We start from the raw sequence: 12,476 nt of genomic DNA, 5'->3' as shown, positions 1-12,476 counted from the left end.
CAGTGTACATATGGGCATTTGAGGATTGTTTCAAGAGAGAATTCAAAAAATGTGAACCTATCCTTTAAGGACTATTTTGGTGTTTTGGGATATTTCAGCCCGCTCACATACAAATGACAAATGTCAGCATTAACTGTTATCCAAATGTTGCTTTGGTTTTTAAGATTTTTGTACTCATATTTTTGGTATCTTTCTACTGGCCACTGGTTTCATAATATGGTGTGACATTCAATTAGCAGTCTTTTCAGCATCAGTCTCAGCTTTAACATAGCATAAACTAAAGCTAATCTAAACAAGTTGGCTGCAATTTGTATATTATTCATTCTTTTTACATGAGAAAAACTGTTTTTTGTGCTGTAAGATATCAGCAAAAATCATAATTTGGGGAAAGTTCAATTCTTTTCCCAAAAATTAAATTCAGTTCCAACAAATCTGGGATTAAAAATAGAAAAATGTGTCTATTTAAGGTATATTTCTTCAAGGTAGATATGTATATTCTCACAATGGTGGGCAGGGGTGTGTGTTACAAGGTTCCTCCTCAGGAACAGGTTTGGCTGCAGAGTCACACTTCCTCGCTGGGACTTCATCATCCGTGTGGCGGTCAATACAAAGAATCACTCGATACTGAGAACCTACAGAGAGAGAAAGAGAGATGGACAGATGTATAGATTGAGAAAGACATCATTTCCATGTTCTTGTACTTGCACCCTGCAACCAGAGGAGGGAGACATCACATCATCCAAAAAAATACATATATTAGTAACAAGATTTGTGTCTAGAACTATTTAATTTAAAATGAGGCATTTATGAAGGTGTACAAGGCTTACTGGAGATTTACCTTTGCCACAGGTAGCAGTACACTCTGTGAGTCCGCCTCTCCTCCACACAAATGGTGGCTGAGTGTCCAGTGGCAGGTCAGTGCGAGGGGGGATCCGAGCATTCCTATTGGGCGCTGAGCCTCGTGGACGTGACCTCTCAGGTGTCCAACGGTCGGAGGAGGGGGGAGAAAACACAGAGGAGGAGGAGGAGGAAGAGGGAAAAGAGGGGACTGAAACAGGGGGAGGAGCAGGAGGAAGGTCTTCCACGGACACAGTGAGAGGACCTGTGGGAGAAGAACAAACAGAGGGACACAAAGAGAAATGAGACAGAACAGGAAAGGTACAGGAGAGAGGCGAAGATTGGGAAACAGATAAGAGGTGGACGATAAAATAGCGATAAAGGGTGAGGAAACAAGGAAAAACACAAATGATGAAGTATTGAGAATAGGAGGAAGGTAGTGAGTCAGAGGCTAATGATGTCATGATGAGGTCAGGGTCCCATGACAACGAACATGTGGACCAGATACCCTCCCATGTAGGTCATACACAAACACACACAAACACTTAAAACAATTCCTCCCACTTGGCCCATAACCACACCCTTCAGATCCATAAACACGTCAATCATTCTCCAAGGACATGGGCTACGGTAGGGTTGTCTGAGTAATTTGGAAAGAATGAATCTCGAGATTTAAGGTTCAAGACTGCCACTGAAAAGATTCAAGTATGTGCTGTGTATGACTTATGCTTCCTGCTACTGTATGGAGCATGCAGAAAACACAGCTGTCAAATATTCGAAACAGAAGAGGGAAAATCAGAAGGCCGAGGTGCGACGGACTCACTGCGAAGGGGTGCCCTGCCTGCCTCTCGCTCCCTCTGCCTCTCTCTGGGTGCCTCTCTGGGTGTCTCCCTGTCTCTCTCTGACAGCCTCTCCCTCTCTCCCTCCTTCTTCTCCACAGGGATGTAAAACTCATAGTCGATGCCTGGGTTCTGCTGGTGGAAAATGATCTGCGGAGCAAAACAGGGTGAGAAAACAGTAAGTACTGGAGATGAAGTCAGTGACAGGACAACACAAAACATTAAAGCTGCTCTAATAAATATTTTTTATTTTAACAATGGAACAAATTACTCTTTGTAATGTGCAAGGGGACGCTTGTACTGTAGTGAAAATCCAACAGAGAATTATCACCCGACTCTGAAGTTTTCCTCAACTCTTTTCAACATTTTTAAGCTTGTTGTTTTGGTTTTTACGGCCCACAACTTTACTGTTTTGGTCCACTCTCACTGCTCTCATCAACGTTACCCAACACAAAGCAGCAGACAGCAGTTGTTTTAGCTGACCAAATATTTCTGTCAGGAGACGGAGGACACCAAAACAGAGCTAAAAAAAAAAAGGATATTTGTCTCATATTCGAACCCAAATGAATACAAATGTTGTTTAGTGTCTGTTGGATATGTAAACCAGCAACTACTAACTAATCTGCTCACCATAACAACTTTATAACATGAAAATATGTCAACGTTGTGTTTAAAGCTTTTTGCGCTGCTGCAAGTTACCAAAAAATTGATTAGTGCAGCTAAAATGTAAGGTGATAGTTCATTGATACCCACAGAAAGATTTACTTTTCTTTCTTCACAGGAAGGTCAGAGGTCAGGGTGACCTACAGCACAGCTACCATGGATCTTCAGCAGATTGTGTGTACATGGCAGTATGTTTCCACTGCCTCATACTATCTATCTCACAAGACTTAATACAGTCAATCATCTAAACATAATTTGATCTGGTATTTTTGCCAGAGGTGACAAAGTTTTTCGGTCAGTCACTCAGTCTGTCTGTGCAAGACTTGGCTCCAAAGAGAAATCTCAATCACAATTGGATGGATTGACATGAAATTGACTAGAGGCATTCATGGTCCCCACAGGATAAACCCTAATAACTTTGGTGATCCCCACTTTACAACCTTAATCCATGGCAATGACAATGTAGGAATTAAAAGCCCTCATCAGTTTTCACTACCTCACAATGACTGTTTGTCTTTGCCTGCCATCTTTCCTCTGCACTGACCTGATTTGATGAGAAGATAAAGTAATTGAATGCTGGTCACAAGCTGAGCCTGACAAGCAGAGTCTGAGATGTCCTACGGTCAATGTACGGTCAATTAACGCTTCTGATTTCAGGAGCGACATGTCTTTTCTTGTTGCACCGCCCACAGACCAAACTTGGCAAGGATCTATGGATAGCAGCGCTTTCATTCATGCATTTTTCACCCATACAGCAATTTTGTTTTCAGTGTGTAATGAGCGTTACAGCCTCACAGTGCCACTGGCATGGTTATAGATTTTTTATGTCTTACATCAAAATCCCTTTAAGCCTTAAAAATGCAGGTGATTCCAGCAGAGATCAAACTCTTCTGGCTTTTGTGGGTGCTTGCTATTTCTACCCCCTCCTGCCCTGAAGTTAGTGGATGAGAAGCTGCAGATGACTCCTGTTCTTTAATAAGATCTTAGTCTGAGGTTAGAGTTGTTATTATTTAGTCCTTGATACTCTGATGTGGTTCAGGCTAAGCTTAAGTATATCTGTCTTTCTCCCACCATAAATGCTGCCTATCTGGAAGATCTTGACACAGAGCAGGGGAGCATAGCTTCGGGCTTACGACAATGTTATGTATGATTCTTATCATTAACTTAATTTTGTCATGCCCGGGTTCATGTTTGCTTACAGGGTTAAAATAAATGCTTTCCTGTGTTCCACTACTTACATATAGCTGTAGCTGTGTGGTGGTGGGTCCAGGGGCCCTGAGGGACTCTCCTCTGTCTTCCTCTCCCTCTGCCTGTGCTCTAGGTCGGGTGTAGGTGAAGGTAGTCCCCCCTGCCTGGTACTCCCCTGGAGGGTCCACAGCCCAACGCCCGTTCACCACAGAAGCCCCTGTGCCACTTCTCATGGCTGGAGAAAAAGGGAGGGAGTGGAGTGTCAGAAGGACGGACAAGAGGAATGGAGCAAGATTTGAGTTTCCTTTTCTTATTTTGACCTTGTTTAGTCTACAAAGTGGTGAATTCTAAGGAAACACCCATAAGCTCAAATACACACTCAGACAGACAAACACAAACTTTGGAGCGCAGCCTCCTTACCAAATAGAAGCCTGGCGAGGCAAACACACACACACACGCATACATGCACGCACACACACACACACACATGCACCCAGTACCAGTAAAAAGTTTGGACACATTTTCTCATTCTGGGAAAGTGTGTCCAAACTTTTGACTGGTATTGTACATGTACACACTTCACTGGTTCTCTATTGGCTCTAACAATACACGCTTTATCTGCTCTGACTCCGAAAATTTACAGTCTTAGTGCAAGCCAACACACACACACGTTCATGGGCCAAATCTCATTTCCAAATTTGCAATTCCCTTGCCAGCGTCTCACTTTTACTGGAGCTGCAGCAAGTATTATTCAAGAATTAATACACTGCGTGTGTGTGTGTGTGTGTGTGTGTGTGTGCATGTTTAATACATCTTACCCAGGTAGTTTGGGCTGGCTCGTCTCTCTGTGATGTTAATGAATGTTGCTCCGGGTGGGATGTCCAGGATCTTGTGGTAACCAAGGGGAACCGTGACATTTTGGAAGCTTCCTGCCACCTTTCGACAGGAAGTGTCCCTCCCGCCACACACTCCACACTTGTCAATCACAGAGCCAGAGCCCAGAACCCCATCACAACCCTCCGTCTGGCAGGAGAAGAAGGCGAAAAGAAAGATGTGAGTGATGGGTCAGATGGAAACTAAAGGGGGGGTAGTGAAACAAGGGAGATGTGGGAGGAGGGGAAGGGGCAAAGTGGAGAATATTTCAATCCTCTTGACATTTTCACTTTCACTTTCTTGACACATCCATTGCCAGCGTTTATTTCACCGTTGTTTGTGTAAATTGATAATTGTTACTGGTCAGATTCCTGCCAGAAACAGAAGAGTGGAATGAAGGTGAAGCAGAGTGCAAATGAGGAAAAAAAGGAAAGATACAGAGAAAAGAGGCCCAGACTAGGGTCATAAAAGAGATTGGAGACACTCTGAATCTGAATGCCAGGCTTAAATGAGCTTCCAGACGTGAGACTGAGAGAGCCAGGTCCTGGACTTTGTCAACCCCTGCTAGATGAGAGGAACTTGGGCTCAGAAACCTGAAGGGGAAATCTCACACATGTACACAGGAATGCATTTACAGTAAATCCGCTCACCAGACATTGCCCTTCTACACACACGTCGTTGGAGCTGACGTTGAAGCAGGGGGTCCCATCTCTTACACGCTCGGCCTGACGAACATAGAAGCGATAGCCGGCTGGCCTGCAGGTCAGCTCGCACTGCTTATCCGCACCAACTGCAACACAGATGAACAGGGTAAGTGGATTTTTGCAATTTTTATATGTCTTATGCGTGTGTGACTGTGACATCTCTTTCTGCATCTGCCTGGCGTTGAGAAGATACAGCTGCGGCGATGAACGTCTTTCCATGTGGTCAGGAAACCGAAGCCAAACCATCTAACCCCTGACTGTCAGACAGCATTAGCTATTTCCCCTGCTGTGCGCTTGTACGACTGCACACATGCCCAGGAGAGAGGTGTAAACATAAGCTAGGGGGAAGGTTAGATTTATGAGAGGAACCCAATAGTGAACACATAGTGCATGCAGATATGAAAGGTGAATGAGAGAGCAGAAGGGAAGTACCATTAAAAGAGAAGGCTGCTTCAAGGTAAAAGAGGAAATGAAGGTCCCTCAGTGCTCGGAGGATAGGCAGATGAATAGATGTGTGGAGAATACAGAGGATCTCACAGGGGAGTGATAGTGGGATACAAGCAAGAACAAGAAAAAGTGGAAAACATAAAGAGAGTGTGTCCACAAGAAATACAATAAGCAGGTTTAAAGCAGAATATAATACAGCTTTATCATCCAAAGCTTTAAAATTGTCTTTGCTCAATAAACAAAACGTACAAACACACCACATCACAACAACACTGGCACAATGAATACTATAATGAATGAATACTATAAGTACAATACACAATAATACATAAGTACAATACACAAAAGACATTTTCAACCTAAATATGCTTGTTGTATGTGAAGATCTGTATCAATCTCTTGTACGACATGTAAAGCCCTCTAAAGCCACAAATTGTTGTTTTCTGTTTATTTACAAATGAAAGGGGACGTATCATGCACATTTCCAGGTCTGTATTTTTTTCTGGGCCTCTACTTGCATATCTTTGCATGTTTATTTATTTAACTTTAACTCCGTACACAAACAGTAGAAGAGGGATTTTACTTCTTTTTCTCATTTTTTTTACTCAAAATGTGAACTTCTCAAATACATCCGAACCTAACTGATCCAAAATATGCGAGTAGACAATGCAAACAACCCGTGGAACAACCTTGGTAACAACTAGCAACAAAGACTACGGAAGGGACAGCCCTTTGTGGGCATACATGAACAATCTGACGTCACTTCGATGGGGAAGTAGAGGTTAATTTGTAAACGGAGTGTTCAAAGCAGGCTGAAGTCTGGGCTTTTGACTTTTAGGGAACATTTTCACCTCATACTTTGGAACTTTGACCATGTTTAACATAGACATCCGACATCATAACAATATATAAATGACCACATGTATGTTATGTCCCTTTAAACAAATGAAATATGAGTTAGTTAATGAGCTTTAGAGGTGTTGGTAAGTCTAATTTTGAACTTTGGACAGAGTCAGGTGGCTGTTTTCCTCTGCTTGCAGACTTTATGCTAAGCTGGGCTAACAATGTCACGACTCTTGCTCCCTACTTAACACACAAACATGAGATGGATATTTGATCTTCTTATCTTCATTGTTGGAAAGAAAGTGACTTAGTGTATTTCCCAAAATACTAAACTACTCCTTTAAAGAAGAAAGAAAGAGATAAAAGAATAAGTGATAAAGGCAGGAAGGAGGCACTGAGTGGCTCGACTGTTCTTCTCTTTGAAGTAAGATTGGAGATGTTACAGAGGTTAAAGTCCTCAGGCAGAGAGGGCTTGTATGTGTGTGTCTGTATGCAACAGCGCTATAGACATGAGCTCATAGTATGAATAAGGGGTCATAGCTTTAGATGCAGATGGGAGAGAGGAGTTTCTGTTACTGGGAGTTAAGGGGTTAAAAGGACAAATTCAGTGCTTCTGAAATTACGACTTCTCAGTGTGGTATAATATTCCTCACCCAAATTACAACAGAGATGCACCCAGGATGGAATTCTATATAAATATGAACAGCGTGACACCTTGCCAAGAGTGGTCAAAAAGTATAGTCCAGCTATATTATTCTGGCCTTGAGGCAATTTGAAAAATAGGCATTTCTTTCCAATTCTGTCTTATGTGAAACATTTCTGACATTTTAGAGTGATAAAAGTATGGCTCTAATATTACATGAATGCCACTTAATTTCCATATGATAACACTGCACATTGTTTCTTAATGGAAAGATTCCCCCTCTACCCCCGGCCCCATGGCTCAGTAGGCCATCAGCAGCAAGTAACCCAAAGCCTTACCACCTTCAAAGTTAAGATGTTCACAGGAGATAGCTGAGAACAAAGGCTAAAGGTCAAATACTTGTGTGTCCAAGAGAAAGTACAAACACCTGGCCAGGTATAATACATGTGGTCATTGCAAATTAAGAGAGCAAACCTCTAGACAGAAGAGAAGAATAAAAGGAAAACTGGACTTTTAAGATGCCATTTCATTGTTTTGTTGGTTTCCATTTCAGCAGGACAACGCCCAAACAGAAGGATAAGCTGCAAAAGAGGCTTGGAATATTTGAGTGGAAGTTTGGAATGAACCAAGTATCAACTTCCTGTAAAAAAAGGCCAGCTGTAGGCTTTCTTCAGCAGCTTCATAAAATACATCAGCATCAGGTTTTGAGGCATGAATCTCATCAAAAGATACCACCTACAGGTTTGTGCTTTTGCAAGTTAAACATCCTGATTCATGGCTGTTTGCCTCACCAAATACATTAAGCTCACTAAGGAGTGTATTTATCCCACTAAGTGGTGGGAAGTGGTAAGCAAGTCATACAAGTAAAGCAATTGACCTAGACTGGATGTTTATCTAAGCACAAGTTTGTAGGGAAGTGAAGGTAATGCATATATACATCAGTGTGCTCATAAAATTTCATAGTGGTGCTTCAGTACAGGTAAATATCCCCTCTGTGATTTTTAATTGTTTGGCAGGGGTCCAGGGATCAGTGACAGATTAAATAGCACAGTGAATTTACCAGAATTTATTTTATTGTTAAAAAAATTAACTGAAGTCTGTGTTTCTTAAATAAGATGAGAAAAAAGCTCATATGACATATTAGATAAGTAACCACTCCATCAACATATAACAATCTGTCATCAGCATAAATGGACATTGTTTAGTGCCACTGAAAGCAATGGGAAGAGTAAAGGGCTGCTGTATTTCATTTTTGCATCAATTGGCACAAAGACAAAATGGATAAAAACAATGTAAAAGCAAAACTGCTTTGATTTAGCCCTCAGTTAGTATTTAAAAACCAAAAAAACTCAACATGCAAATCACATCACAGTTTTTGTAAAATTTTGAGATTAATCTGAATTCCAGTAGCTACCTCTAAAATCTGCCTCTGCTCTGTTCTGTTCTTTTCATGTCCTTTTCAAGTCATATTTTGGAATAAAAGTTATCATATAGTTACTATTCTTGTTGATTTTACAAACTGTTTTAATTAACTGAATTGATTTCGATTAACACATGAATGTCAGTCTTGTTAGTTATAGTGAATAATTACTATATCTTATGAGTTGGTCATCGGCAACTATTGTCATAATGAAATAATTGTTTTAGTTATTTTTGGAATGAAAATACCAAACATTTGCTGGTTCTGGGCCATCGAATGTGAGTATTAGATGCTTTTCATTGTTTGTACATGAGAATAAACAGAATATCTTCTAGTTCTGGACTGTTTTCTACCTATTTTATGACATTTTAAATGAATAATCAATGAATCTAGAAAATAATCTGCAGATTAATTGATAATGAAAATAATTGTTAGCTGGAGCTCTGGTAATATGTAAGAAAGCATGAGATACTGTCCATGACTATCATTCAAATGAGTCATCTGAGCATATTTTCCCCCTGTGCTATCTCCATGTGTTTGCTGCCAGTCTTTTGCCCCTGCCTGATAATTGCAGAGAGACAGATGTACAGTACATATTTAGAAAGACAGAGAAAGAAGGGGAGGCTATGTTCCCACTCTGTCTCTCTTTCTCTCCACCCTCTTTCTGTCTGTCATAGTTATCTTTGAGAGATTAGACTGGAGACAGTGACAAAAAAGAGAGGGGGAGCTAAAAGTGGGAGATGTGCCGTTCATATACTCACTCCCTCTCTCTCAATCTGTATTCTTCCTGCTCATCTCCCTAATTCTGCATCTCCTTTTCTTCATTTCCTGCCCTGAGGTCATGCTCAAGCATTCTCCAACTCCGAATCCTAATCACCTTCAACATGTCTCTCTCTTTTATTTTTTTTCCCTCTTTGACTCTATCTATGGCTTCTCTTCTACCGTCTCTCTCTCCCTCTCTCCCTCTCTGAGCTTAGTGTTCAGACAGTGGAATATATGTTGTCTAAATATACTTCCCCACTATCTCTCCATCTAAACAAACTCCAACAGAGAGAGAGAAAGAGAGAGGCAGTGTGACAGGAAGAGGGGAGGATGGGTGTGCAGAGAGGGGATAAGGCCTGAAAAAAAGGGAATATTCAAGTAAAACAACACCTGCACGTGCAGCGCTTACAAAACTACAGAGGTACTGATTTTCTGAGGTGGTGGGGGGCATTTCAGCTCACATAAATTACTTCTGTGGTTTATAACTGCAGCGGCAGCTTTACTGCTTGATCTTTCAGTTCCAAACCTTAGGCCAAAACACTTCACAGTACATACATAACAGGCCCGTCAACTTAGATGCAAAAAAAATGGACACACTGCTAAGCAGCAAGAGCTGCCTGCACAGTTCAACAACATAAATACAAACGGGGAAATGTCTGCAGTACTGTACAAAGTCACAAACAGATGACTGCAGCTGGAGAGAAATGACTAATGCACCATTCAATGTTGAAACACACACTCCTCGCAGGCTGCAGTGTGTTGATGGGAAGCTAGATATGAAGGGTTGGGTTGTAGCCAATGGGACCGGACTGAAGTAAACAGTTCAATAAAGTTTACTTAGCAGAGTGGAGAAGGATCATCTCCAGCACAGATCGGGTATGTCTGACCCAGCTGGCGTGATCTGCGAATACTTTTGCCACTTACAGTATCGACCCCCCATCAGAGTATCGTTCAACAGTGACCAATACATGTGACGACTTTCATTTGGTGAGTGCTTTTAACCGAAAAACCTCACAGTAATATAACTGAGCTGTTTCTCGGTATGCGCGGTTTCGCCATGATTTACCCATGAAGCTCCCTATTAGGTTGTGTCTGTTTTTCTTCTCCTCCCCTCTCTCTGCCCAGGCCTCTCCTCCTCTCAGTGGACCTCAAGGACACAATGGTTTAAAATAATTGGTTCAGAGGGCAAGGACACACAGCAGATAAAGAAAATTTAAGACTTGCTTGATTCAGGATATATGTAGTAATGTCACTCTTTTCTTCACAACTGCACACAGGAGGAAAAAGGAAAGCCCCTTTGTGTTTATGCAGACTGACTCCAGCTGATACCCCGGCGATGACTCCTGGTACAGCATACATGATCTAGATCTGCCAACATTCCTGAAAACTGACCTTAGTCTGCTCTTAATGACAAGACCAAAGAACATCAAAACAGTCTGTAAGATATACTCCCTCAGTGTTGTGTAACCTTCTTGACTATGACCTCTAACACAAGTAATGGAAACAAGTTGTGTTATCCAGCCATTATCTATGAATGCTTTCCTTTGCAGGACTGTAGATGACACACACAGTCTGGGGAAGGTTGGAATAGTTTTACAGTGTAGCAGCATTGACGTCTCCACAGTGGTTTAAGGAGACAGTTTGCCTTTGATTATTAATAATAAGTGAACACTGTAACAGCTGAGAGGAGATAAAACTTCTTATTATTGTTATTATTAATAACAAGTGAACACAACACAACTGTGTTTCTGGCTGTAAGTGTGTGGAACTAGTTAAGCACTGCCACCGACGGAATAAAAATAATAAGAAAGAGAACAAAGAACACTGTCCAAAAGAAAGGGAATGGATTCCCCCCAAAAATCAAGGTACACTATTGCGTTGGAGTTAAAAATCTGTGGTAAATATTGACACATATTGACCACACAATGATCTTCCTCAGGGTCAAAAACATTCTGGGAAGACCAGGTTGATCTTGTTATCAATCATGTGCCCGTGATTATACAAAATACCTTGAGGGAAAACACAGGGGAAACATGCAAACTCCTCATAGAAAAGCTCCGGCCGGCCAGTGGAAAGTAGGACCCCTGCACCACTGTGCTGCAGTAAATTATGTTATACCGTAAAACTGGAAACTGCAAATTGAAGCATGACAGACCGTAACAAGACTAAGAGTCCACAGCCACACTAGCAGCTCTGTGAGGCTAATATAAGCAGGCTAATGCTAACACGCAAGCATAATGTTTACCATATTAGTTTAGTGTGTTAGCATGCTAACATTTGCTAAATAGCAATAAACACAAAGCATAGCTGAAGCTGATGGAAATGTAGTAACTTTAGCAGGTATCTGATCATAAACCTAAACCTTGGACAAATTAAAATTTTGACCTGATGGTTGCACAAGAGGTAAAGTCAGTGGACATCCAGAATCATTAGGATTCATCCTCTGGTAACCACGAACATCTGTGCAAAATTTCATGGCAATCTATTGAGTAGATGTTGAGATATGTAACAGATTAGGTTAAAATTTTGACCCACTGGTGGAAATAGAGGTAAAGTCAGTAGACCTCCAAAATTGTTATGCTTCATCCATTGGGGACCATGAATATCTGTAGCAAATTTAATGGCAATCCATCCAATAGTTGAGATATTTCAGTTTGGATCAAAGTGGTGAACTTATAGGCCGACATTGCAACACTCATGCATGCTTTGATGGAACTTATTTCCAAGTTTTTAGTTGTAGTGTTGTAACAAAAACTACTGTATATTTTTATTCCCCATCATGCTTCAGTTTTATGTATAAAGCCTTGTTTGTGTTACATGCTCTACTGATTCTGTGTTTTTTACCTTCATTACCTGTTTTTTTAGTTTTTTTTCCAAGAATGATGTATATTTGGACAAGTGTTATGTGTATATTGTTTTATGACAGAATAAAACCAAAGTGATGTGGGTGAGCAGCGTTGCAGATCTGCTGTTTCTGGCTCTACATTCTCACAGCGCGAGTGTTAGGGAACTTCGGCCAGCTGATACAGTAATCACAAGAGGGTAGACAGACGCACACGCAAACATACATGTGCAAACATTTTTCCACATATTATCTCAGGATCCATTAGGACAGTCATCTGCAGTCCATGTACACTTGCCAATAAAGTCACACTGTAGATACACAGCAGCTTGTACATATATTTCAAAGTCCAATGACAAATTCTGCTGATATCATCTCACAGCTGTGTCTCTTTTATTCTATTCCTTCACTCCCA

General features: G+C 41.2%; 1 protein-coding gene across 1 annotated transcript in view; it reads right to left on the bottom strand.

The window, feature by feature from the left end:
* The window catches only part of adamtsl4 (ADAMTS-like 4), a 38,109-nt gene that overhangs the window by 5,839 nt on the left and 19,794 nt on the right, over positions 1-12,476 (bottom strand). Inside the window, exons 6-11 of the mRNA XM_044358602.1 lie at positions 5,051-5,190; positions 4,346-4,550; positions 3,578-3,762; positions 1,661-1,826; positions 839-1,102; positions 503-632 (exon numbers count right to left, since the gene is read on the bottom strand). Of these exons, the coding sequence (XP_044214537.1) occupies positions 503-632; positions 839-1,102; positions 1,661-1,826; positions 3,578-3,762; positions 4,346-4,550; positions 5,051-5,190 (1,090 nt within the window). The remainder of the gene's footprint in view (positions 1-502; positions 633-838; positions 1,103-1,660; positions 1,827-3,577; positions 3,763-4,345; positions 4,551-5,050; positions 5,191-12,476) is intronic.

This window comes from Thunnus albacares, chromosome 8 (genome assembly GCF_914725855.1).
Source record: "Thunnus albacares chromosome 8, fThuAlb1.1, whole genome shotgun sequence".
NCBI classification, from domain to species: domain Eukaryota; kingdom Metazoa; phylum Chordata; class Actinopteri; order Scombriformes; family Scombridae; genus Thunnus; species Thunnus albacares.
Note: the sequence above shows the minus strand (reverse complement) of the source record. Positions and strands in the feature narration are given on the sequence as shown.